Source organism: Drosophila willistoni (genome assembly GCF_018902025.1).
Source record: "Drosophila willistoni isolate 14030-0811.24 chromosome XR unlocalized genomic scaffold, UCI_dwil_1.1 Seg143, whole genome shotgun sequence".
Taxonomy (NCBI): Eukaryota; Metazoa; Arthropoda; class Insecta; order Diptera; family Drosophilidae; genus Drosophila; species Drosophila willistoni.
Genome location: NW_025814056.1, coordinates 2567664 through 2590010, shown reverse-complemented (window position 1 = coordinate 2590010; position 22347 = coordinate 2567664). Strand labels below are relative to the sequence as shown.

Genomic DNA, 22347 nt, shown 5'->3' with positions numbered 1-22347 from the left:
TAGGTTTGGATAAGGAATATCCAGAAGGTGAAGGTGCTCGCCCTCAAGCAATCCAGCCTAAAACTTGCATTTTATACAGGGTATCAGAGATTCGATCTATTTGTTGAGCGCCATATCTCTTGTGAGAAGCAGAGAAACGGATAAAACCGAAATCAAAGCCACTTTTATCCGCTCTCAAGTGCAAAAATCATAGACACACACACAGGCAAAGACACAGGGACGACACAGAGCCCCCAAAAGCACTCCATGCACCCCCTTAACTGGCCATCGTCTTGTTCTCTGGGGTCTCTCTTCGTGTGCATTATTTATTGCTCTTATACAGCCGCGCCGACATTTAACGACGACGCTTCGTTTGGGTGTGTGTGTGGTGTGTGTGCTCCACTGTCAGTGTCAGTAACAGAGAAGCAACCCCTCTTGACAGCACGCGCTCTCTCCTACACACAAACACACTCACACATACACTCTGTGTATATCGTGCTCTTTCTCATTTGAGCTCTTGCCATGTGCGTGCGTGGGCGACGACACATATACAGGAAGCAGAACAGAACGGAACCCAGTTAACTAGTAAACCAGCAACCTATAATATAGGGCTTTCCTTGTTGTTATCCCTATCCCTATCCCGCAGGAGCATGTGCACCAGCTGGTTAGCATTTATTAGTGCGCTCTCTCTCTCCCTTACTCTCACACACAAAATTAATCTGTCTTGCTGTTTCTCCAAAACGTTCTCTCTCTCTCTCACTCACACTCTCTCTCTTTTGGTGTGTGTGTGCTTGTCGCTGCTGTCAGTGGGTCTATTGTTTATTTTGTTTTGGCCTGGTTGTATAATAAATAACTTTGAAATAAATCAAATCTAAATAGCAAAATCACAGCCCTCTAGCCCCTCCATGCAGCATGGACAACATGTGTTAAATGGACCGCGAAATGTAAGCGGGGCCCGAAAGATGTTTTATTGGGTCAAGCAGCAACGACAACGGCGGCGACCTTAAAAACGCATTTAGCAGTCCGACAAGTCGTAATAATTTTATTAGCAAACATTAAAAAAAAGAGAAGAAAAAATAATGTTAAAAGCCAACTGGCTGGCTATTTCGAAAGGTGTGTGTTTCTATGATTGTTGTTGTTGTTGTTGCTGTTGGATGTGCTAGTTGTTTAGCTTCAGTTTAGAAGTTCAAAATCAAATACAAACATAGATACAGAGAGAGAGAGAGAGAGAGAGAGAGAGAGAGTAGTGGCACCGTGCGAACGAACAAACGAACGAACTAGTGAGCGAGCGAGCATGTTAGCCAATTGGGGGAGATGGAGGTAGAACAACTCTGGCGACAAGTGCAGGCGAGCTTCAAGGTAAAAAGCTTCGCAGTGGCCGTCGCAGTTGATGCCTAAGTTAACGACGCGTCGCACTGAGTGCAAGATCAACTGAACCGAGTGTCCAAAAAGCCGAATAAACCGGAGAATCATGGGAGGCAGAGAGAGAACGACAGAGAGACGGAGTCAGGGAGAGATTAAACGTTAACGTTTGAGGGAACTGCTAGTTAAGTACTTCAAAAAGCACTGTATATTGCATATAAGCAACGGTAAATGCATACTATGCCAAAGAGATGTCGGCTGTTTCGAAACATTAATTGGCATTTTACGTAAATATGAGTTTTTTAGCCAGCCAGTCAAAATGCTGGCCAAAAGTGTAAATAATTATGTAATTATATTTTACTAGAATGTCTGCCCTCCCTCATAGCTAAGGTTTATAATGGCTATATACATATATGGACAATATGTCAAGCGAAGACTAAAATCGTTAACAAAAAAATCACAAGCCTAATATGCCAATTAATTTGCAATTTCCAATGGGACAACATATCCCAACATTTCAAGGATCAAGAGAATTCCAATTTGAATCCCGAATTAGTGAGTGGTAAGAGAGGCTGAAGCTATTTAAAAATATCAATTTCAAAATCTTGGCATGTTTCTCCATCCTTGACTGCTTTTTTCCACATAAGGTGATTACTTCTTCTTTTGTAGACATACCTAAATGGAAATCTAAAATTAACACACACAAAGAAGAAACATAAGTTCACTGAATGCGGACACACATGTTTCATTTAACTAGACTATCTCTACACTCAATAGATTTACTATTAGGTATTGTTGTATACAGGGGTGGATTTAGAGAAGCGAAGACTTTTCAGCTGACAAGGAGTTGCGAACCTATTCGAAATTTTTTTTAATTAGCCTTTTTTTCAATCTTCTTGCCTTATTCCCCACTATCGAAAGTCTTGGATCGCTAAGGTACGGCACAGTATCTATCGGTGACAGCCAAGCACACACGCACACACACACACACACACACACTCACACAATGTGTTCCCAATGGACCCAACAATCAAGCTAGCGAGAGCAAGGGGCGCAAGATCTTTTTGGCTGGCCAAGCATCAAGTGTGGCGACTAGAAAAAATAGTAAAAGAGTTAAAATGAAGAAATCGACTAGCAGCAGCTGGTGCTGCAGCGTTAGCGGCAGCAGAGCGACGACGACAAGAACATTAAGAAAACACGTTTTAGCCAAGAACAAGACCAAGACCATGAGTTTAGTTAGAGCCAAGAGTTACATATCCAAGAGAGTCGAGCGAGTCGGCGAGCATTTGACACACTGACCCAATTCCCGGTTTCGATTTTCTGGTTTTTCCTACAGAATACACGTTTTCCGCTGGATGCTCACATATTTACACACTCACACACACACACGTGTACACTTGTGCCACCTCCTACCACCCCATAACCACCAACACACACACACAGACACTTCACGTCGCTTCCCTTCTTCTTCTTCTTCTTCTTGACTTGACTCACATTCTGATGCTTAAGCAAACGAGTTGCAGGGAACAAAGAATTTTTGCTAGGCATTTTAAAATTTGTTTTTCCCCCTCCACTATCGAGAGTGCATGTGACATTTACTTTTCAATCGGGGAGGCCCTTTACTGCCCACCCAGACCCCATCTACTTACCGTTAGCAGACGCTTCTATCTTCCTCAGGATGATGAAATAAGATGAGCTATTTTCTGATTCTGGTAGTTCTTCTTCAGCTTGGACTGTTCCTTCTTGTTGGATAGTTTCTGCTGTTTGCTGCTTTCCTTTTACTGTGATAACGTTTGGCTTTGAAATTAGTTTGTTTTTTTTTTCTCTTCTATGGTGATATTGTTGTTGCTCTTCCACACCAATCAGCAGCACCTCAGCGAGTTCTGGTTTTTGTTGTTGTTATGGAGGACAACGGATAGATAAAAGAGCTGGATACGAATACTTATTGCACGAGAAAAGGCGGACACGGATACAGAGCGCGCTTAGGCAAATTATTGCACGGGTTAAACAAATGGAAAAAAAAACACAAATGAATAATTATGAATTGGTTGAATCCAATTTTTGGCTAGATTGATTTTGTCTTTTTGGTAAATTTTTGCTTTTTCTTTTGCTTTTTTTTTTTACTTTTTTTAATGGCCGTCGGGTTGGTGTCGTTTATTTTTTTGATTAGATTTGCGTTTTGTATTATTTTGTTGTGTTTCGATTTTGCTTTTTTTTAAATTTTTTTTTTTTATTTATTAGAACATATATTTTATTTTTTTTTTTTTTTAATATATTTATTTTGCACTAGAGAACTTACTGCCTACGAATCACAATTATAAATGAGTATATCGATGCCCCCCTTGACCGGAAAAACTTCCCGTTATAGATCAAAAACACAGCGCCGCCTATTCTCAATAAAAATTTTGCTTCAATGCCTGGTTTTTGATAACATTCAAAATGTCCTGCTAAATGAGTGAAAAAGACAATCGTTATTGTTATAGCTGTTTGTTAGTTCTCTTTGTATTTTGTTTCTCTCTGATTTAACAACCAACACAAAAAAAATAAATGTTTTTGTACACACACACGCGGCAGCGGCGAGAAAGTAGAAAAGAATTTTTGCTTTTTTCCGGCAGCGGCTTTTCTTCTTACATGCGTTCTCATCGGCGGACTAAAGAGCTAAAATTGAATGGAAATGGAAAATTTAACGGTGGCCGGGCCGTTATGAGCAGCAGCGACAAGAAAGCAGCAACAAAAAAACAACAACAACAACAACGGTGGTTCGCTACGAACCACATGGAACCAGATCGAACTCGTAGCGAAAACACAAAGCCGACTAACTTATACTCTTCACATACTTTTTGTTTCAGGGATTAACACATAGAGAAAACTCATTAAAACTGATGTTATCAATATTTTATATAACAATCAGGCATCTTAAAGATTTTGCAATGCCAAAGCCTTGATTCTCTATGACATTATTAAAATTGAATTTATTCGAATCTTCCATAAACATTTTTTTCATTCTCCAAGATGAGAATGAATTGAAAGTTTAAAGTTGTTTTTTAAATTCAAACAATTTAGTTTTTTGTAAGCAATTGGTAGAACGACACTTCTATTCTTTAACTTTTTTTTCCCCAACCAAATTTAGGTTATTTTTGGTTAAGCGGCTTTTGAATCTCAAAGTGGATATTGAAGCAAATTGGCAATGGTGAAGTTTAGACCGATGGTAGAGCTAGTGAGTGAAGCGCCACCGCAACATCCTTGAGGGTCACTTTGCTGCCAACTGGATGTACATCCAGGCTGCTAATGTTGTTGTTGCATTGGTGAGGTCAAAGCTATTGTTATTCTCGCTTAGAATAGATACAGTCATCTTTTCGGGTAAATCTTTCGAGTCTTCGATAAGAACAGACTGAGTCTGATCGCTGGGATTAACGATGTCAAGTATCCAGGATTGCGATTGCCAGTCTTGATTCAGTGAAATGGTTGGAAAGAAGAGAAATATTAGAAATTATTTACATTATGAATTCCATTCTTACCTGGAATGGACAAATAGAGAATCCTTTTTGTAAAGCTTGAATTCGCCATGCATATGGGAATCAAATGCTCAATATGATTGTAAGTTACTTCAGTAACGTTCAGATACTCGTCCGAATTGACTGGCACCACAGGCACACCAGGTAACAACGAGAGGACGTAGGCCATAGCCGAATGATCTTGATTGGAGCTCAAATAGACTTCACCAAAGTCCCATTGAAGTCAAAGTGTAGTATTCCATGTCTCTCTTAATGATTGCGGAGCATTTTCGCTTAAGGCTTCGACAAAACCACCGTACAAAGACACATCAATGCCAAGTGCTCCGCCTGACTGGTTGTGCTTTCCCCTTTCACCCTAACCTCCAAAAGCATTCGCCCGGGCCGCAGACAATGAGAGTAAAATAGAGGGTAATAGAGTGGCCAGATCGGATATATAGAGATCGAGCAACTTGTGAATACCATAGCTCGCAAATAACAATTGAGTGTTTTGCGACGTCTTCAAATAATTCTCTTTACTGAGTATATAAAAAGAATACTCGCGAGCAGAGTATTGATAATCTCTTCGTTTATCTCACACGCGCTCGGACAACAATCGTTTTTTTTTCGTCTCACTTAGACCGCGAGTATTTGCATGAGTGAAGCAAAACGTCTTTAAGCGAGTGATACTTATTAAACGTCGGGGCTCAATAGCAGAGCAGACAATTTAAAATCTCTGTTATTAATTAAGCTAAACAATTAGTCAAAATAAATAGAAAATATTCATTGAATTCATTTATATTGTTTTGTTTTTATTTTTTCTATTTTGTTGAACAACGGGGATCCGTATTCGAATCCCAGGCTAGTGTATGGATGTGGTTTTCGTATAAGCCGATGGCCGTAGTAGCTAGTGCTTGTAATAATTGTTAGGTTGATAGTTTACAACCATATCCTAAACTAAATAAACAAACAAACAAATATTTTTTCTATTGTTAATCAAGTATTCGATTGAAGGTATAAAAAAAAAGAATAATCGGAGAAAAATGAAATATTTTTGACTTATTACTTACATTAAGAAAAAAAAACAAACGTAAAATAAAAATAGAGTAAATATTATTTATTTAAAAAAATCCTTAATGAGTGTTTGCAAGACTTTTTGCTTTTTGAATTAACTTATTCCATTCACTCACTCACTGAGTCTCAACTCGCGAGCGACAACTATATTACTCCCGAAAAGAGAATTGTTAAAAGAGTTCAACACGAAGAACTTAACAACAACGCTCAAGCGAAAACCGAAGCAAAATAGAAAAAACTCTTTTGATCAGAGTGAGAGCAAATTTTTTCTGTTTATTCGCTTCTGCTCAAAGGTTGAGCCAGATGAAATAACATAAGGTGGTCTCGTCGGAAGCCGAAGCTTACCGAAGTGTACATTTAACTTCAGTGCACGTTTACTCACTCACATTACCGTCTCGCTCACCATCAATAGACACTCAGAATACTATTCCTTTCACTCGCATTTATTGCAAGCATACGTTAAGTGTATGTCTCTTGCCGACGGGACCACCTTATGTTATTTCATCATGGATTGAGCGCAAACAAAAAAACCCGTAATTGTTATTTGGGAGCTATGGTAAGATACTACGTATCTTGGCGACTGGTGGGATATTATTTAATAGTCAGCATTGTTGCTGCGATTTTATGGGCCGGAAGGCGATAGACGGAAACCCACGAATCTCTTACTCGGAACCCTGGCCCTGGGTTCGAGATGTAATACATCTGGTATATTTTGACTAACACTGAGTCTACAGTGGCCTTGTCAATGTTCTCCGTGTACGTTATTTACCAATTATTGGCCGAGATGTACTCACCATCATCCCATCAGTAAGGTAGCCTCTGCTGCGGCCGTTCCAGCGTGCGGCGCCGCTCCTTAACCTCTGCCTCAGTCAGGAATTTGTGATACAGCTCGTAAAGTATTTTGCTGTCGTAGCTGACATTACAATCTTGGGCCACCACTTGCCAGTCCATCACATGCCTATACCCTCCTTGCCAATTGACGGCTTTGTACATGCTGCATATGCATATAGATTAGTATTATATTCTTATAGTATCTGTAATAAAAGAATACTCACGTATAGAGGCAGACTGGGTATTTGACAAGCATGTCGTCGTCGTCAATGACATCCCCAATGCGCCGGAGGAACGCAGCCTTCTGTGCTTCGGGTGTGCGCCAAATTAACCCCTTTTTCCTGAGGAAGGCATGTCTCTGGCCTTCGCTCAGAGATTGGACCCGGAATGGAATGAGCCCGAAATCAGGGACAGGCGACACCCGGCGTGGCGGTGGTGGTCTTGGTGGCAATGGTGCCCAATCTGGAGACGCAGCCCGAGGGGACGCAGCCCGCTGAGGAGACGGAGCCCGTGGGGCAGATGCCGCCTCGAAAAGGCGTTTGGCCGTGCCCTGGTGGCGACTGGCTATGTGCCGCTTTAAGTTTGAATTTTTGGCTGTAGTATAGCCGCATTCGTTACATTCAGGCATTTTTAACAATTTATAATATACAATTCCTTTATTTGTTATAACAAATTCACTTGGCAATTACAATAATCAAAAGCTTGGTGGCTTATTCGCGGGCTTAATTCGCAACTTTCGATCGCGATAATTTATCGACGCAACGATCGATCACATTGAGCTTTCTTCCCACGCCATGGAGAAACATACGCTGAGTTTCCGTGATTTAAAATTTGATTTGAATAATTTTCCAGGAGTGGGCAACATTTCCATGGAATCTAGGCCCAAGTTCGCGGAGAATCTGGAGGCAAGGACTCAATTCATGAGAAACGGGGTATTCTGCAACACCCTTCTCTTGGCGAAGCCCCTTCTGAAGGAGGACGCCGTTTATTGCCTCAACATGGACGAATTCTGGCATCATCGTAATTTATCGATCGGCATCCTTCCTGTATTTCCTGAAGCTGATTTCGCTATTCCTCTCTTTTGAACAGTGTCCACCACCAAAAAGAACCTTGTTTCCACAGCACATATCCGATTCCTTTATGAAATAATTCGCCAAATGTCTCACATCGAACACGTGAGGAGGTCACGAATGTTCATCCGGAACCTGTCAGACACTATGGCCACTATGTTTCGCCTCAACGGTCTGGGCACTTGCATTAAGATCGTCAGAACGCTGTCAGCAACTTCATCAGAATTGGTCAGCTGCAATGAAGCATAATGATATATAATCTTGAAATGCAAAATATGTACATATGTATGTACGCTGGCTCTCTTCTGGGCCTTCATAAACGGTATAAAGGAGGCTCTTAAAAACATTTTCGACGTCATCGATAAGGATGAGTTCGTTTTGGCAAAACTAGCCAGATACAAAATTTTCTGGGCGGGAAATCGAAATGCGTTGCTGATCAACAAAGTTTTTCAAAATGGATATGGGATATGAATTTGTTTCTAAAATTGTTTTTAAATGTATGTTTCTTAAATTTAAGTACATATTTAGGTATTACAGAGCTGAAAAACGATAGTCGAATAAATCCATTCGAATTGAATTCAAATGAGGTAATTTTTAATAATTTCAACGCATTTTTTGCGAAATCCTTTCGTGATGGACAAAAACTGCCCCCAAATTACCAAAAGAGACTTAAAACCATTTGTTATGAAATAATAAGTAAAAAGTAATTAAGGTGTCGAAATGCTTTAAAAAGTTAACCTCCTACGAATACCCTCCCGAACCAGACCGAACTCCTTGAAACCACGTCAAACTCGAGCCATTAAGTCGAACATGCAACAAAGAGCGAAAATGCAGCAAAAGCATCGAACTTCGAACCATTGAGGCCAACCGCAACCATTGATCCCAACCGATGAGGCGAACTGCAACATGTTCGCACGTTTTACTCTCTTAAGAATGGTTAACAGTGGCTGGGCTGTTATCTCTGTAACATGTGTTTAACATTGTTTGGGGTATTCGTGAAAATATCCATCGTTCAGTTTTATCAGCTGTTTAAACAGTGTTGCCACATTTTTACAAAACAGCTGATGCTGATGATTTGAATGTAGGCTAGTTGAAATCAGGGATGCGTAAGTAATTGGAACCAATAGTTCACGAAACTATCAGATGTTATTGGACAATAAAATATATTTAAAAAAAATATTCTACATTTCATAAATAATTAAGCATTAATTAAATCATTTGGTACCACAAATAAGGCATATATTTTTATAGCACCTTCTTTTAGTTGCCAATGAACTGGATCGTTTTGCATTCGCCTTCAGCCCTGGTTAAGTATTATTGATTTCTACCCAACCAAGCACCGCGCCACACTTGTTGATTAAAACACAACGATTCGGCTAATTTGTTGTTGTTTGAAAAGTTCCAAATCTAAAATAAATTCCGATTACCGGTAGAACAGGTCTCGCCAAGTAACTACCAAGTGGTTAATGCCCGACTCGTTGCATCGGTCAAAGCTCTCTCGCTCTTGCTCTTGCCCATTAATTCATCTTGAATCACAGCTTAGACGCCTTTGCGTTTGTTTTCGCCTCAAGTTGAATTCTCATTTCAGTTCGAACCATTAAACTGGCAGCACAGGCTCGTACAATCATGTCCGCAGGTCGCGTAGTAATCTATGGTGGGAAAGGGGCATTGGGCTCCGCGTGCGTCGATCACTTTAAAGCCAACAATTATGTGAGTAACCATTAAGGCCAAAGCCAAAAACACAATGCAGTAACCTTTCACTTTACAAGTAACAATTAAACAATGATTCATTTCATTCCATTTTCATTTTCGAACGACCCTCAGTGGGTGGGCAGCATTGACTTGAGTGAAAACGAGAAGGCCGATGTCAGTATTGTGGTGCCACGCGATGCCAATTGGCCGGATCAAGAATCGGCCGTGGTTAGCAAAGTGGGTGACTCTCTGAATGGCCAGAAACTGGATGCTGTCATCTGTGTGGCCGGCGGTTGGGCTGGCGGCAATGCCGAAAAGGATTTGGCCAAGAATGCCGATCTTATGTGGCGTCAGAGCGTCTGGACTTCAAGCATTTCAGCAGCTGTGGCTGCCCATCACTTAAAGGACGGCGGACTGTTGGCTCTAACTGGAGCAAAGCCAGCTCTGGAGGGTACTCCCGGCATGATTGGCTATGGCATGGCCAAGGCGGCCGTTCATCAGCTAACTCGTTCGCTGGGTGCTGAGAAATCCGGTTTGCCAACTGGTTCACTTGTTGTATCCATTCTTCCCGTCACTCTCGATACCCCGATGAATCGCAAATGGATGCCCAAAGCGGACTTTGGCACATGGACACCCTTGACAGAGGTGGCCCAGCTTTTCGATAAATGGACCAAAAATGAGGAGAGACCCAAAACTGGATCTCTGCTACAATTGATTACCAAGAATGGCATCACTGAGCTCATCGCAGCTGAATAAAACTATACACACATACATAAATAATTGACTTGGCGCTTGTACATAAATCTCCACATCTGAATAAATAAATCGAATCGTTTTAGCGGTCTTTCAAATTGTTTAATGGATAACCTTTTGATCTCTTTTTCCATCGTAGAGCACTGCCCCTCCGTTTCTTTATCTCTTTCAGTGCGGCACAAAGTAAAAACTATGTATTTATTTCTTTTTCTTCATAATCTTCATAAACAAAACCATGCCTGCAACGAAAAAGTAAATCGAATTAAAAGTTTGTTCCTTTTGGAATTTCCATAAGCATTAAATTTAGATCGTTTCGACGGTTTTGGGAATTCCCTAGATTTCAAAAGTTTGGATTACTCACTATCCATTCTCTCAAAGTATTCAATGGAAACTTTTATAAATATTTTAAAATGCAGGTTTAACTTTGGTCTCAAGTGTTTTGGGGTTTAGTCATATTTCTGATTTGCTTTTTTTAAAGACTCAGAATTGGTAACTAGTTACTAGTTTTTATGCTTTCTAGATCTTTAATTCTACAGATTATGTACATATTCGTATTTGTGTTAATCATTTATTCAAAAATCAGGAACGTCAAAGCGCCTATTAATAAAGCTTGTGACCAATATTCGGCTAAATGGCTTAACATGATGAACAAGTTAAGTTACTGACTCACTCTTACTCGTTTTATAATTCACTTACTCATTTGTTCAGTTCTTAACTGACTTATTTATTTAATTCTTACAATTTTGATCATTCCTCTTTAGACGCTAAATACAAGATATATCTCAAACTTTTGCCGATTTTTAGATTTGTGTATGCAAATCAGATCGGCTTCTGAATATATATATATATATCGGTTGGTTCATATGTATATATATACCTACGAAAAACTAAGCTTTCCCAAGTCTCTCCTCGAGACTATAAACACAAACATAATGAGTCAATGGACAACTAAACAAGTGAATCAGTTAAATATTATTAATTTTAGTGAACATACTCACTCACTCTCTAAAGGGATTTGCTCATTATCAGTTAAATTTGATGTTAATATGAAAGGGAAAGAGATGGCATGGCATGTCTTATGAAAATGAATGAGATGGCATGCATTAGAACTTGAATGAGCCACAGAGCATACTTAAAAGGGCTTTCTCTCCTTTCTATAAACTCGTTATCATTTGATGATAGTAATCCTACAGCTCCAATCCTATCCTAATTCAAACTATTAAGCTTGAAACTAAACCAAGGGAACAGCATCAGTTCACATGGCCCTGTGATCTTTACCTACCTATAAAAGTAATTATTACAAATACAATCATAAGCCAAAGGGAACATTTGTAGGCGTTTCGTGAATGATGCTCCAATTTCTCAGCCTCTTTGCCCAACGAATTGATATTGCGATCGGCCATTCCTGTGGAACGCGATACAACTTCTGTGTCCTTGCGTATTATCCGATTGGCAGCCTCTGTTTGCTCTTTCAGATTACGTGTCAGCGAAAGCATATGCTCTGTAATCTTGGTTTGGGCATTGTTATAATACTTGACAGCCTCGTTCATATTGTCACCGCTGACACCAGCGGCGCTAGCAGCAGCAGCCGCAGCACTGGTGGATGCAGAGCCATTCGATGATGAGCCATGCTCATCAGGTCCACGTCTCCGCCGGACAGCACCGCCGTCTAAATAACGTATTGTCATGATAATTGAACTCCATAAATTACTCTTGGATTGTCTTACCCTGTAGCAGATCGTTTCGTAGATCGTTGTATTGCTTGGTGTTTTGTAGTTGTCGCATTTCCTTAACGGCATTTTCGCCTGCATCCTCGGCTCCTTTGGACGTGGCTATCGTCGTCTTGTCCGCATAGCCAGTAGCCAGTTTAAGGGCTTGTAAACGTTCTGTATAGCTAGAGATTTTTGATGCACTTTGGTCATCGTTCATTGCCGCCTAAATGTGACACAGTTCATTAATAAAAAGTCTCCTGATCATGGTTAAAATTTCAAATATAAGTATAGTTGTTGCAAGAAGTGTTTACAGCTTGCCACGACAGGTGGCGTTTTGCACTTGTAACAACAACAACAACAACAGCCAACAAAAACAACTTACAAGTTCTGTGACCATTGTATCTAGGGATTTTATGAATTTCTGCAGGCGCCAAAAGTTCTCCTCATTCTTGGCCAAATCCTCGCAATTGGCCAAAAGTGTACGAATGTTTACATTTAATTTCGTGGCCATTTTTAAGGGGGAAACATTAAACAACAACGACAAACACAAAAACAACAACAACAAATCAACAACAGGGCAAAAAATAAAAAAAAAGATTGACTTTCGATAAATTTATGCGGGCGATAGGCTTATCGATAAGTAGCTACGCTATTGTGACACAACGCATGAGTAGTGTTGGAAAACACAGAACTGTGTATTAGACTATCTAAGCATGGATTAGAAAATATATTCATAATTTTCAAAACAAATGAAAACTGTAACATTTTTTTTTTGCTATTTTCATTATAACTAATACTCATTCTGTGACTTTAATAAACTAGAACATTTCCCAATTGGCTAACAACAGATTGTTGATATTAAAATACATATTCAATTTGAATTTAATCTAGGTTTGAATTTTTTTATATATAAATTTGTTTTTAATACACAGTTACTTGAATGTATCTAATGGAAGAATTATTTGGTCTCCTTTTTATTTTTCTTTGAATTTTCATTTTACAAATTTTCATTTTCTAACTTTTTCCAATTCGGAACTAGTATGAGTTTAGGACTGAGTTTTAAACAGTTATGGTTCGTGTATTGGGTTTCTGCTTAACTTAAATAGTTGTATTGCCTACTTTTAGGATTACCAAAATTATTGTGGCTTACTTTTTGGCTAACTGCAATAAATCTTATCAAACGCCCTTGCCTCGTATATATCATTAATTAACCATATCAATACTTAAACCCTATTGATAGCCGAACTTTTTCGTTATCACACACTCATTATGTATTTGTTGTTGTTGCGATTTGAGAGGGTATTTTTGTTTTTTGTTTTTTGGCACCTGAACCGGTGGCTGGCAGCAAAGTTAGTTTAGTTATTTTTGGACTCGTGGCGCATGCCAAGGCAGTGCCAGCTGATAGTTGACATCTCTAAGCCATTTGTTGGGCCCAAACAAATCCAGAAGTCGACTCAGAGCGCATGTGTAGGATGAGGATATGAATGAATGAAAGCAGTACCAAAATCTTACACTCTCTCTCTCTTTGAGTCGGTCGCTTGGGGTCTCCTTTCTCTCTGTTTCTCTCGCGCAGCTGGTGAGAGAATTTCTCGCATAAATGTGAAAATCGAAATCAATAAGTAAGCGACGAAAGGGACAAATCGGAACCATCATTAACGGACAAAATGTAAAAATTCACAATTGTGGAAAAGCCATAAATAAAACAACAAAAAGAAGAAAAAAAGAACTGACAAAAAGCACAAGAAAAGAAGGAAGATTTAACTCAACTGTATCCCCACGGGCAATGTCCAAGAAAAGTGTTAGACAAATTCTCATATTTTGTTATCTCCAATAGATAAACTCATCTCGGTCGGGAAAAAAAGAAAAGACTTAAGCTAGCTACCGTGAAATCAAGAAATCGATATAATAAAAAAAAAACACTCTCAGAATACGGGAGGGGTAAAGGGGGATTTTAACTTGCCAAGTGCGTGGGACAAATTTATGAAAATTTGTGTATTAAGAAAATATATATATTTTTTTCTTTGTCGATTTCTGTGTGTAGTTTATGTCTTTCGTTTGGATATGCTAGTAAATTGTTCTCATTACATAAGTTCGTTCCAGTTACACAGTTCAGTGCGTGTATGTGTGTGTGTGTGTGTGTCTGTGTCAGTGTGTTATGACCATAGCAAATTCATTTAAATTGAGAACCTCACCCCTTTCCACTTTACCCTAATCATTAACATTCATTAAAGTGAATTTGTTTCATTATTTCTGCTTTCATTTTCCAGTTTTGTTTGTTTGTGGTAATGTAAGGAAAAGCCCCCTTCCATAAGAAAGCCAAGTTAAGAACGTTGAAAACGTAGATTATAGAATTCATTTGCTAGTGCACAGAGAACTTATCCCTCAGAGCCAACAAAATGCAGCCACCGCCACGTAAGGTAAAAAAAAAAAGAACAATACATAAGTATATTTATAATCAGGAATGATATAATAACTGAATGCTTATCTATCTATATTTCTAACTGTCTGCAGGGTAACTATGTAAAGTTCCTTAAGAATTTGCATACAGAGCAGGTGGCCAAGTTGCAGTTAAAGAATCAACATGAATGCGATCTGCTGGAAGATATACGTCAATTTACCATCAAGCGTTCGGCCATTGAGAAATCATATAGTGAGGCCTTACTCAAGATATCGTCGCAGTATCTTAATAAGAAGATACCCAATATACCCGACATTAAAATGGAGGGCATGGAGGAGCGCTGGTAATATTACGATAAATTTCCTTAAATGTATTTTCTTTATTGCCTTCTCTCCGCACGATTTTAGGAACATGTGGAGCGTTTGGCGCACGGTTCTCGAGGAGAACGAAAAGCTGGCACGTGCCCGTTTGGCTGCCATTGAGGTGTTCCAGCAGCAAATTGCCGATGAGGCCAAAGTTTTGAGAGACTATAAATTGGCCATTGCGAAGCGTTCGCTATCGGGCATTGTTAATGTCCAAAAGGAGCTGCATCTGAGTGTCGGCGATGTGGATAAGACCAAGAAATCATATTTCGATGAGGAGCACTGTGCCCACGATGTACGTGACAAAGCACGCGACATTGAGGAGAAGTTGAAAAAGAAAAAGGGCTCATTCTTTCAATCGATCACGTCGCTGCAGAAGAATAGTGCACGGGTCACTTCGCGGAAGGAATTGCTCGAGGAGAAATCATCGGGAGCCAGAAATGATTACATTTTGAGCCTGGCGGCGGCCAATGCTCATCAAAATCGTTATTTCACTGTTGACCTACAGACAACAATGACCACCATGGAGAATTATGTGTTTGAGCGGGTTGCCGAATATCTTATGCTAATGGGGTAAGTTTAAATGAAATGATGCGGAAATTTTCCCCCTAAAGTATGCATTAGAATGTAGGAAGGTGCACTTTTGAAAAGCAAATGACAATTGACCTAAGCTAGACCCGCCTTCTGGTTAATTGAATTAACTTTACCCCTTGTTATTGGTTTTTCTTCTCATGCCCAGACGCACAGAACTATTGACCTGCTCGGCCACACAGAACAGTTTTGGCAAGATCCGTGACCAGGCCCAGCAGTTGACACGGGAATACAATCTGCAGTGCTGCTATCTATTCTATCCGGTGCTCAAGCAGCACATTCAATACGATTTCGAGGCATGCGACAATGATCCAGTGAGAAAGGTAACCACTGAACATGATTCGGCTGCCGAGACTCTCACCAAAGAGGCCAAAAATTTGGCCGGACGTGTGGTTAAGGAGAATGCCTCGATAAGAGAGAACGCCAAGAAATTGGCATTGTGTCAGTCATTGCGTGACTCTGGTCAGCGCAGCGATCCCAATGATCCAAATGGACCCGATTTGGATACAAAGATCGAAGAGTTCCGCGATCAAATACGTCGCTCGGAAACAGAAAAAGCCAAGGCGGAGGCATGTTTGCAGTGCCTACGTGATGGTGGCATTAATGTGGACGAATGGGTCCAGGAGGCTGAAATTATGGGTGTGCAGGAGTTGACACGTTCGGCCAGCTCCATATCGATGCGCACGGATGCTTCGGGTCAGGGCGAGAATCCTAGTTCCGATTCATTCTATGACAGTGACAAGGAGGAGACCGCTGTAGCGGCGGGAGCAGCAACAACATCCCAGGCAAAGGCAAACAAGCAGGAGCAGCAATTGTCACGGGATCGGACATTTAGCGACAGCGATGACGATACTGAGGAGAGGGCAACACCAGCAGCATCTGGAGCTTCAGCATCCGCAGCAGCTACTGCTGCTGCCATGTCGAGTGCTGGAGGTGCAACTGGTGGCTGGGACGATCCCACCGAGGTAAATTGGGGGGCCGAAGACGATGATGACAAGGACGAACCGATTGTACCCGAGCCCAAGGAGGCCATCTTCAAGTGTACGGCACTTTATAGCTATACGGCAAGTACAAACAATCGATAAAACCTACCAAAACCTATAGGAATGTATAAACTGTGCTAATGATTTTATCTAACGTTTCAGGCTCAAAATCCCGATGAGCTGACCATTGTGGAGAACGAACAATTGGAGGTGGTCGGCGAGGGTGACGGCGATGGATGGCTACGGGCTCGCAACTATCGCGGCGAAGAGGGCTATGTGCCGCACAATTATCTGGATATTGATCAGGAAGCGGCCGGCGTGGCCGCCTTTAATGGTAGTTCAGGCAATCAATTGCGATCACAAATCTCATTCTCATCTGTCGATTATACTGTTGACACTGAAGATCAAACGGTGGACTCGATGCAATCGCCCGATCAGGTGTCTGTCATAATGGCACCGCAAAAGCGCATTAAATCGGATGTGGAATGGTGTATAGCTCTCTATGACTACGATGCCACCGCCGAGGATGAGCTGACTTTCGAGGAGGGTGACAAGATCAAGATTATCACAAAGACGGCCCACGGTGTTGACGATGGCTGGTGGGAGGGTGAATTGGATGGCAAATTTGGTAATTTCCCATCTCTGGTCGTTGAGGAATGCGATGAATTGGGTGAACCATTGAGCGAAGGTGGCGATGAGTCTCCACCGCCAACAGCACCGCCATCGTTTGCCCTGCCCCCAGCTCCAGCTCTACCGCCAGAGTATGCCCATGAATTGGAATTGGAATTGACGGAAGATATGTTTGGATCGCAGGATACGGCAGGTAAATATTCTCACACTTGTCTACATTATAGAACTCTTTAAATCTCCCTCTCTTTCTCTTCGCGTCTTGATTTAGATGAGGATAGCGGTTATATTCCAAATGGCGCTGCTGCTGCTCCGAGTATGCCTCCGCCAGGTAAATGTCTATAACATTGTTAGTTCTTTGACATCCATCCCTACACTCTTTCCCAGTACCTCCCCCCACCACCACCACAAAAAAAAACAAAAAATATCTTTCTTTCTTTCTCTCTCTCTCTATCTATCTACTTATTTATATATATATACATATATCACTCAATATCGATTCCTTTAGTACCTATTTCAAATTTTCAAAAACCAACAAAAACCAAAAACAAAAAACAAAATCTTTGTTATTACCTGCTTCTATATTCTCTAGAGGTAAACTTATTCTCCAAAGTGCAGCTCGTCTAACTACTACTAACCACCTACTCTACCACCAATCAATCAATCAATCAATCAATCCACCACCAATCACCACCTACCACCACTGTAACTACTCTCCACTCTAATCTCCAGTAAATGTGTTAAACTACTACTGCTCTAAAACTCAACCACAAAAAAAAAAAAAATTAAAAAAAAAAACAAAAAAGTTGAGACAGAAGCAAGAACTAAATTACAACTAATTTTTTACAGTGTTCTTTAGGCTGCTTAACCAACCAAAGTGTGTGTGTGTGTGTCGTATCGGTGTCGGTGTTTTTTGCCTCTTCGATATTTTTTTTAAAAATGTATATGTTCCACTTTTGTTTTTTTGCTTCTTATTTTTTTGTCTATATAACCTTCTTGATCTCTTTGATCTCTCTATCTCTGATTTTGCAGTTTTTTGATATTTATGTATGTATAATACAAATTTTCATATTATTTAACATATACCATATAATCAGTATATAAAATTTGGTGTGTTTCCAACAAGTAAACTTTGTTAAACTATATTTCTTCGATTTTCTACTAAATTGTTTACTTTGTGTGTCTACATGCATATTTTGTTTTCTCTCTTTCCCCCCCAACTAACTCACAATTGTCTCTCTCTCTCTCTCTCTCTCTCTCTCTGTCTCGGTGTAATTATGTATTTCTTTTGTGTATTTTTCAAATAATTTATAGGGCAAACGCAATCTCTAACAACTGCCAAGAATGGTAATTTTCCCCCTCCACATCTTGTATTTGTTGAAGGAAATAAATCGTTTTATTGAAGCATGCCAAGCTTATTTCTAACATTATTTAGTTCCCCGTTTATTGTATTATATATATACATAGTTCAGTTACGATTAATTAAACCCTTCATGAAGTTGAAAATTTCATTTAAAGTATAGCAAATTAAATAGATTTTGATTAAACTAAAAAAAATCTGGGACCTGGGTTTTGCTCTATCACACTTTATCTTTCGGAGCTATAGGTTACGCCAATAATTTTATTATTGAAATTCTTGAATTGAGGACAACTAAATCAAATCAATATAATATTTAAATTAGGGGAGCTGCCTTCCCCTGCTTCGCCCTTGAATATGTATAGACTTGTATATCTGATAAACTTGTATTTTAAAAAGAAACACTAATGACCTCAAAAATTTGAAATTTGTCGAAATCTTGATATTAAACATGATTACCCTTATATATTGGGTCTTATCTTTTAGCTTTTCTTGTTTTTTGCAACAAAAGAAGCAGAATAATTTTATAAATGAATTATAAATAAAATATACATATGTATTAACATTGGGGCAAGAGTACGTTCCTAGGACTCAAAATGGAGAGAAGTCGCCCCTTGAAGTAGACAAACAATATTTGTCCCTGGGACACTTGTATATTGAATACTTTAGGGGGCGAAATTATTTCCATTTCACATTGTGCACTGTACTATGGGAAAAATTTGAGAAATTTTGGCCTTCATGGGAATTTTTTTTGCTCCATATCGACAAAAAGCGATTTTCCTGTTGACTACGAGTTTGTCAATTTAATGTTGCTCACAGCAGAGAGCAATAATTGATAAGGGATTCAAGTGAAAATTGTTATTACCGAAATATGAAAAAGAAGAGAACAGAGGAAGAAGAGAGAGAGAGAGAACAAATTTTAAGAGAAGGCAAAACAAAAAGAAAACCTAAAAACACACAATGCTCATAGAAAGATTTTTCGATTGAGTACTTTGTGGTGTTAGGTCATCGTAGCTTGAGAATCATTATAAATGATTCTGCACAAGATATCTCGGTCGACTAATTGTATGTTGGAGTAAGATGATAAAAATAAGGACAACTTTGCATCCATCAAGTATTCGATAGTTTGGATGATGACATTAAAACTATTAGATAGATAGAAGTTAACATAAAAAAGAGAAAATAATAAAAGACAACACTAAATTTTACCAGTTTTCCAGTGATTCAGTTTAGGTAGTTTATGCATTAAACTATCAAAAAATATCTAACAATTAAAACGGCAGCCTAAAACGATCAAAAATAGAGGAAGAATAGAATATGGCTCAGTTATGAAAATCAATATTCCGTGTAGTAAATGCCAAACCAATCTGGAATTTTTCCCATAGTGCAATAGTGGAATCTTTGGGTTTATTTTCTTCTTCAATAAAGCAAAGTATTCAATGCAATATTTTATTTAGATAAATGCTTGAAAGAAATGCTTTGAAAAGAACTATGAGTATGATAATGTTTCTATATGATGACGAATAATTTTATTTATATTTTTGTCCAATCCTATGTAAATGTATAGTTTTGTTTCTTTTGGCTTACAAGTTTCAATGGTTTTCTATACCTCATAGACGATAATTTCTGTGAATTTGTGAATAGTTTTTGTGTTTTCTTATAAAAAAGTCAAGAATTAAACAGTTTAAACATCTTTTTGGCCACCTTTTCAACCATTGTTGTCCTTTTCGCATGTGCGTGTGTGTATGTACCTTTGTTAACCTACTTAATTCCATTTCCCCGTATCCTACTTTGCCCTACTTCCTTCTATATTATGCTATTATTTCGATTTATATTCTCTAAATTGCATTAGTTTGTTTTAATTAGTTTTTTGTCTAATCGGGCATGCAACAAGAAGTTAAAAAGGTTTCCTTGTAGTCCTACTTCACCGCTCCTAAAAATGATTACCACCATTTAATTAAGAGTATTCTTATATATTCTACTTAAAATATATATATGTATATTACGAAATAACTAACTTTCATAAATAACTGAAGAACTGAAAACTATGCTTTTGGTTTCGCAACGAAAATGAAACTTTTCGTTTTCGGGAAAGAGAGATTAACTAAGTAAAGCAATTCCTATTCTCATTTTTATTTTAATGCATACTCATATTCAGTACTCATTCAAGAGCCTGGCATGGAGGTAAAGTATAGAAGGAAGTGCATTGCAATTATTATTATTAACTAATTGGTTGTCTTCGCTTCGCAGGACGATCTCAGTGATGATGGCAAGCCGCCCCCATCGTTGCCACCACCCCAATTGCCAAAGTCTGGAGCGACTGCGGCGGGATCTGGTACAGGGGCAGGGGCAGGGGCTGCGGCAGCAGCAGCAGCTGGCAGCGCCAAAGTGAACTCAAACACATTGAATTTAGGTATGGCACAAATAATAGTTACCGCTGCAACCCCAATGGTTGAAGACGGTGCAGATAAATCTTTCCCACCAGTAGGAGAGAAGGAGGAACAGCAACAACCACAACCACAAGAAACCACAAAGGATCAGCAAGCGGATAAAAAGCCAGAGATAGCGGCTAAACCGTTGACCAAGAATACGGTCCCTAAAGAAGGTAGGAGACTGGTAAAAGAAAATAAACACTGACCAATTGTCCATAATTTCGTTAAACAGAGGATCAACAATCCTTTTCCGAGGGCACCGATTCGGCATCGGCCTCAGTTGATATACCAGTACTGCAGGAGGTCGATGATCCCTTCAATGAGAAATCGAATGCGGGAGCAGCCGATAGCAAGGGCACATCAGCATCATCAGCTGTAGATGGCGGAGGCAGTGGAGATGGTTTCGAGGCTAATTTTGAGGCGAATTTCGATGCAAATTTTGATGATGCATTTGCTAATGCCGGCAGTGGAGGCGGAGGCGGCGGTGGAGGCGAACAATCTAACGATTTGGATCTAAATGGTCAAGTTCATCAAGAGCAAGAGCAGGACTTAACACAAAATGGACAGAATCAGGAGCATATGGGAGAGGATATTGAGGCACCCAAACAGGTGGTCGGCGGTCGAGCTAGCATACCAGAGGAATTGGATTCAAATCAATTGGCACGTTTGCAAAATCTTAAAGAGTCGAATGCTTAGAATGGGCTAGGCTCACTCTCTCTCTATCTCTGTCTCTCTCACTATATATATATATATATAAAATGCATTCAATGTTGATCGGCTACTTCAATGTTGATCTCTCTCTCTCTTTCTCTCTCTTTTCTTTATTGTTTATATTTTTTAGGCACACGACCATGAGCATGATACATACAACTACTATATAGACTATAGCCACGGACAGTTATAAAGCGGAACACCCGGAACACCAATCCAAATAAACCCAAAATCAACACTCACCACTTAAACCACAACCTACAATACCCATTCAAACATGCCGACACCCACCCATCCACACACACACACACATATACACACACGTACACTCAAAGACACATATTCAATTACACTTACAGATCCACACAATATCTCTAGATATACATATATAGTAAATTGGTTTATATATTCCTTGACTCAGACGGACAAAGCAAATGGTAAACGAAAATTTATTAGCTTTAATTGGTAACGATAAAAAAAGATGAACATTATGCAAAAACAGAAAACCTCAGTCGATTTCCTTTTCGTTCAAATACAACGATTACACACACACACACACACACTCACAATAGCTTAGGCACTATATAGTCTATACCAACGATTCTACACACACATAAACAATAATTTTTTCTGAGACTGCAAAAACCACTTCAATAAATATTTCTACAAAATTTTCAAAGTTTTTAACACAAATTATTAACAAAATCTTACTCTTCAAGCTTCTAAATCAAATTCTAAATCACTTAAGGCACTTTTAACTTTGTTAGAAATGTGTATTTCTAGCCATCTGATCTCCAAAGAGCTGTTGCAATTAAAAAATCAAAGTGTAATCCGTTTTCCAACACTAAATTCTGATTCATATACAAGTTGACAACACTAATTTGTGTGCTTAATGTGCTAATAGTTCACTTTAAGGCTTTCA

General features: G+C 39.3%; 4 protein-coding genes across 11 annotated transcripts in view; 2 read left to right on the top strand and 2 right to left on the bottom strand.

Moving 5' to 3' along the window:
- The window catches only part of LOC6646449 (protein boule), a 35177-nt gene extending 31731 nt beyond the window's left edge, over positions 1–3446 (bottom strand). For all 4 annotated transcript variants that reach the window (XM_015177584.3, XM_015177587.3, XM_002069117.4 and 1 more), the window contains exon 1: positions 2991–3446. The gene's annotated coding sequence lies outside the window, so the exon portion shown is untranslated. The remainder of the gene's footprint in view (positions 1–2990) is intronic.
- A 5987-nt stretch (positions 3447–9433) lies between these two features.
- LOC6646408 (dihydropteridine reductase) lies at positions 9434–10358 on the top strand. Its single transcript, XM_023178050.2, has 2 exons — positions 9434–9517; positions 9632–10358. The coding sequence occupies exons 1-2, from the start codon at positions 9434–9436 to the stop codon at positions 10253–10255; spliced, it is 708 nt and encodes a 235-aa protein (XP_023033818.1). The 3' UTR covers positions 10256–10358.
- Positions 10333–12541, bottom strand: LOC6646407 (vesicle transport protein USE1). Its single transcript, XM_002069113.4, has 4 exons — positions 12347–12541; positions 11980–12187; positions 11535–11921; positions 10333–10491 (listed from the first exon to the last, which is right to left on the bottom strand). Exons 1-4 carry the CDS (start codon positions 12473–12475, stop codon positions 10451–10453), a joined length of 765 nt encoding a protein of 254 aa, XP_002069149.2. The 5' UTR covers positions 12476–12541; the 3' UTR covers positions 10333–10450.
- A 1124-nt stretch (positions 12542–13665) lies between these two features.
- On the top strand, positions 13666–22082 carry LOC6646406 (protein nervous wreck). Of its 5 annotated transcripts, none has more exons than XM_023178085.2 (13): positions 13666–13762; positions 14232–14381; positions 14476–14705; positions 14770–15297; positions 15464–16379; positions 16461–17121; positions 17197–17256; positions 18240–18272; positions 20441–20466; positions 20533–20695; positions 20771–20887; positions 20947–21374; positions 21556–22082. In XM_023178085.2, exons 2-13 carry the CDS (start codon positions 14361–14363, stop codon positions 21616–21618), a joined length of 3246 nt encoding a protein of 1081 aa, XP_023033853.1. In that variant the 5' UTR covers positions 13666–13762; positions 14232–14360; the 3' UTR covers positions 21619–22082. The 5 variants fall into 5 exon arrangements, with proteins under 5 accessions (XP_023033853.1, XP_023033852.1, XP_015033059.1 ...); XM_023178084.2 differs by having other exon boundaries at positions 20768–20887; XM_015177573.3 differs by lacking the exon at positions 18240–18272 and having other exon boundaries at positions 16461–16632; positions 16702–17121; positions 20533–20887.
- The last annotated feature ends 265 nt before the right edge of the window (positions 22083–22347 follow it).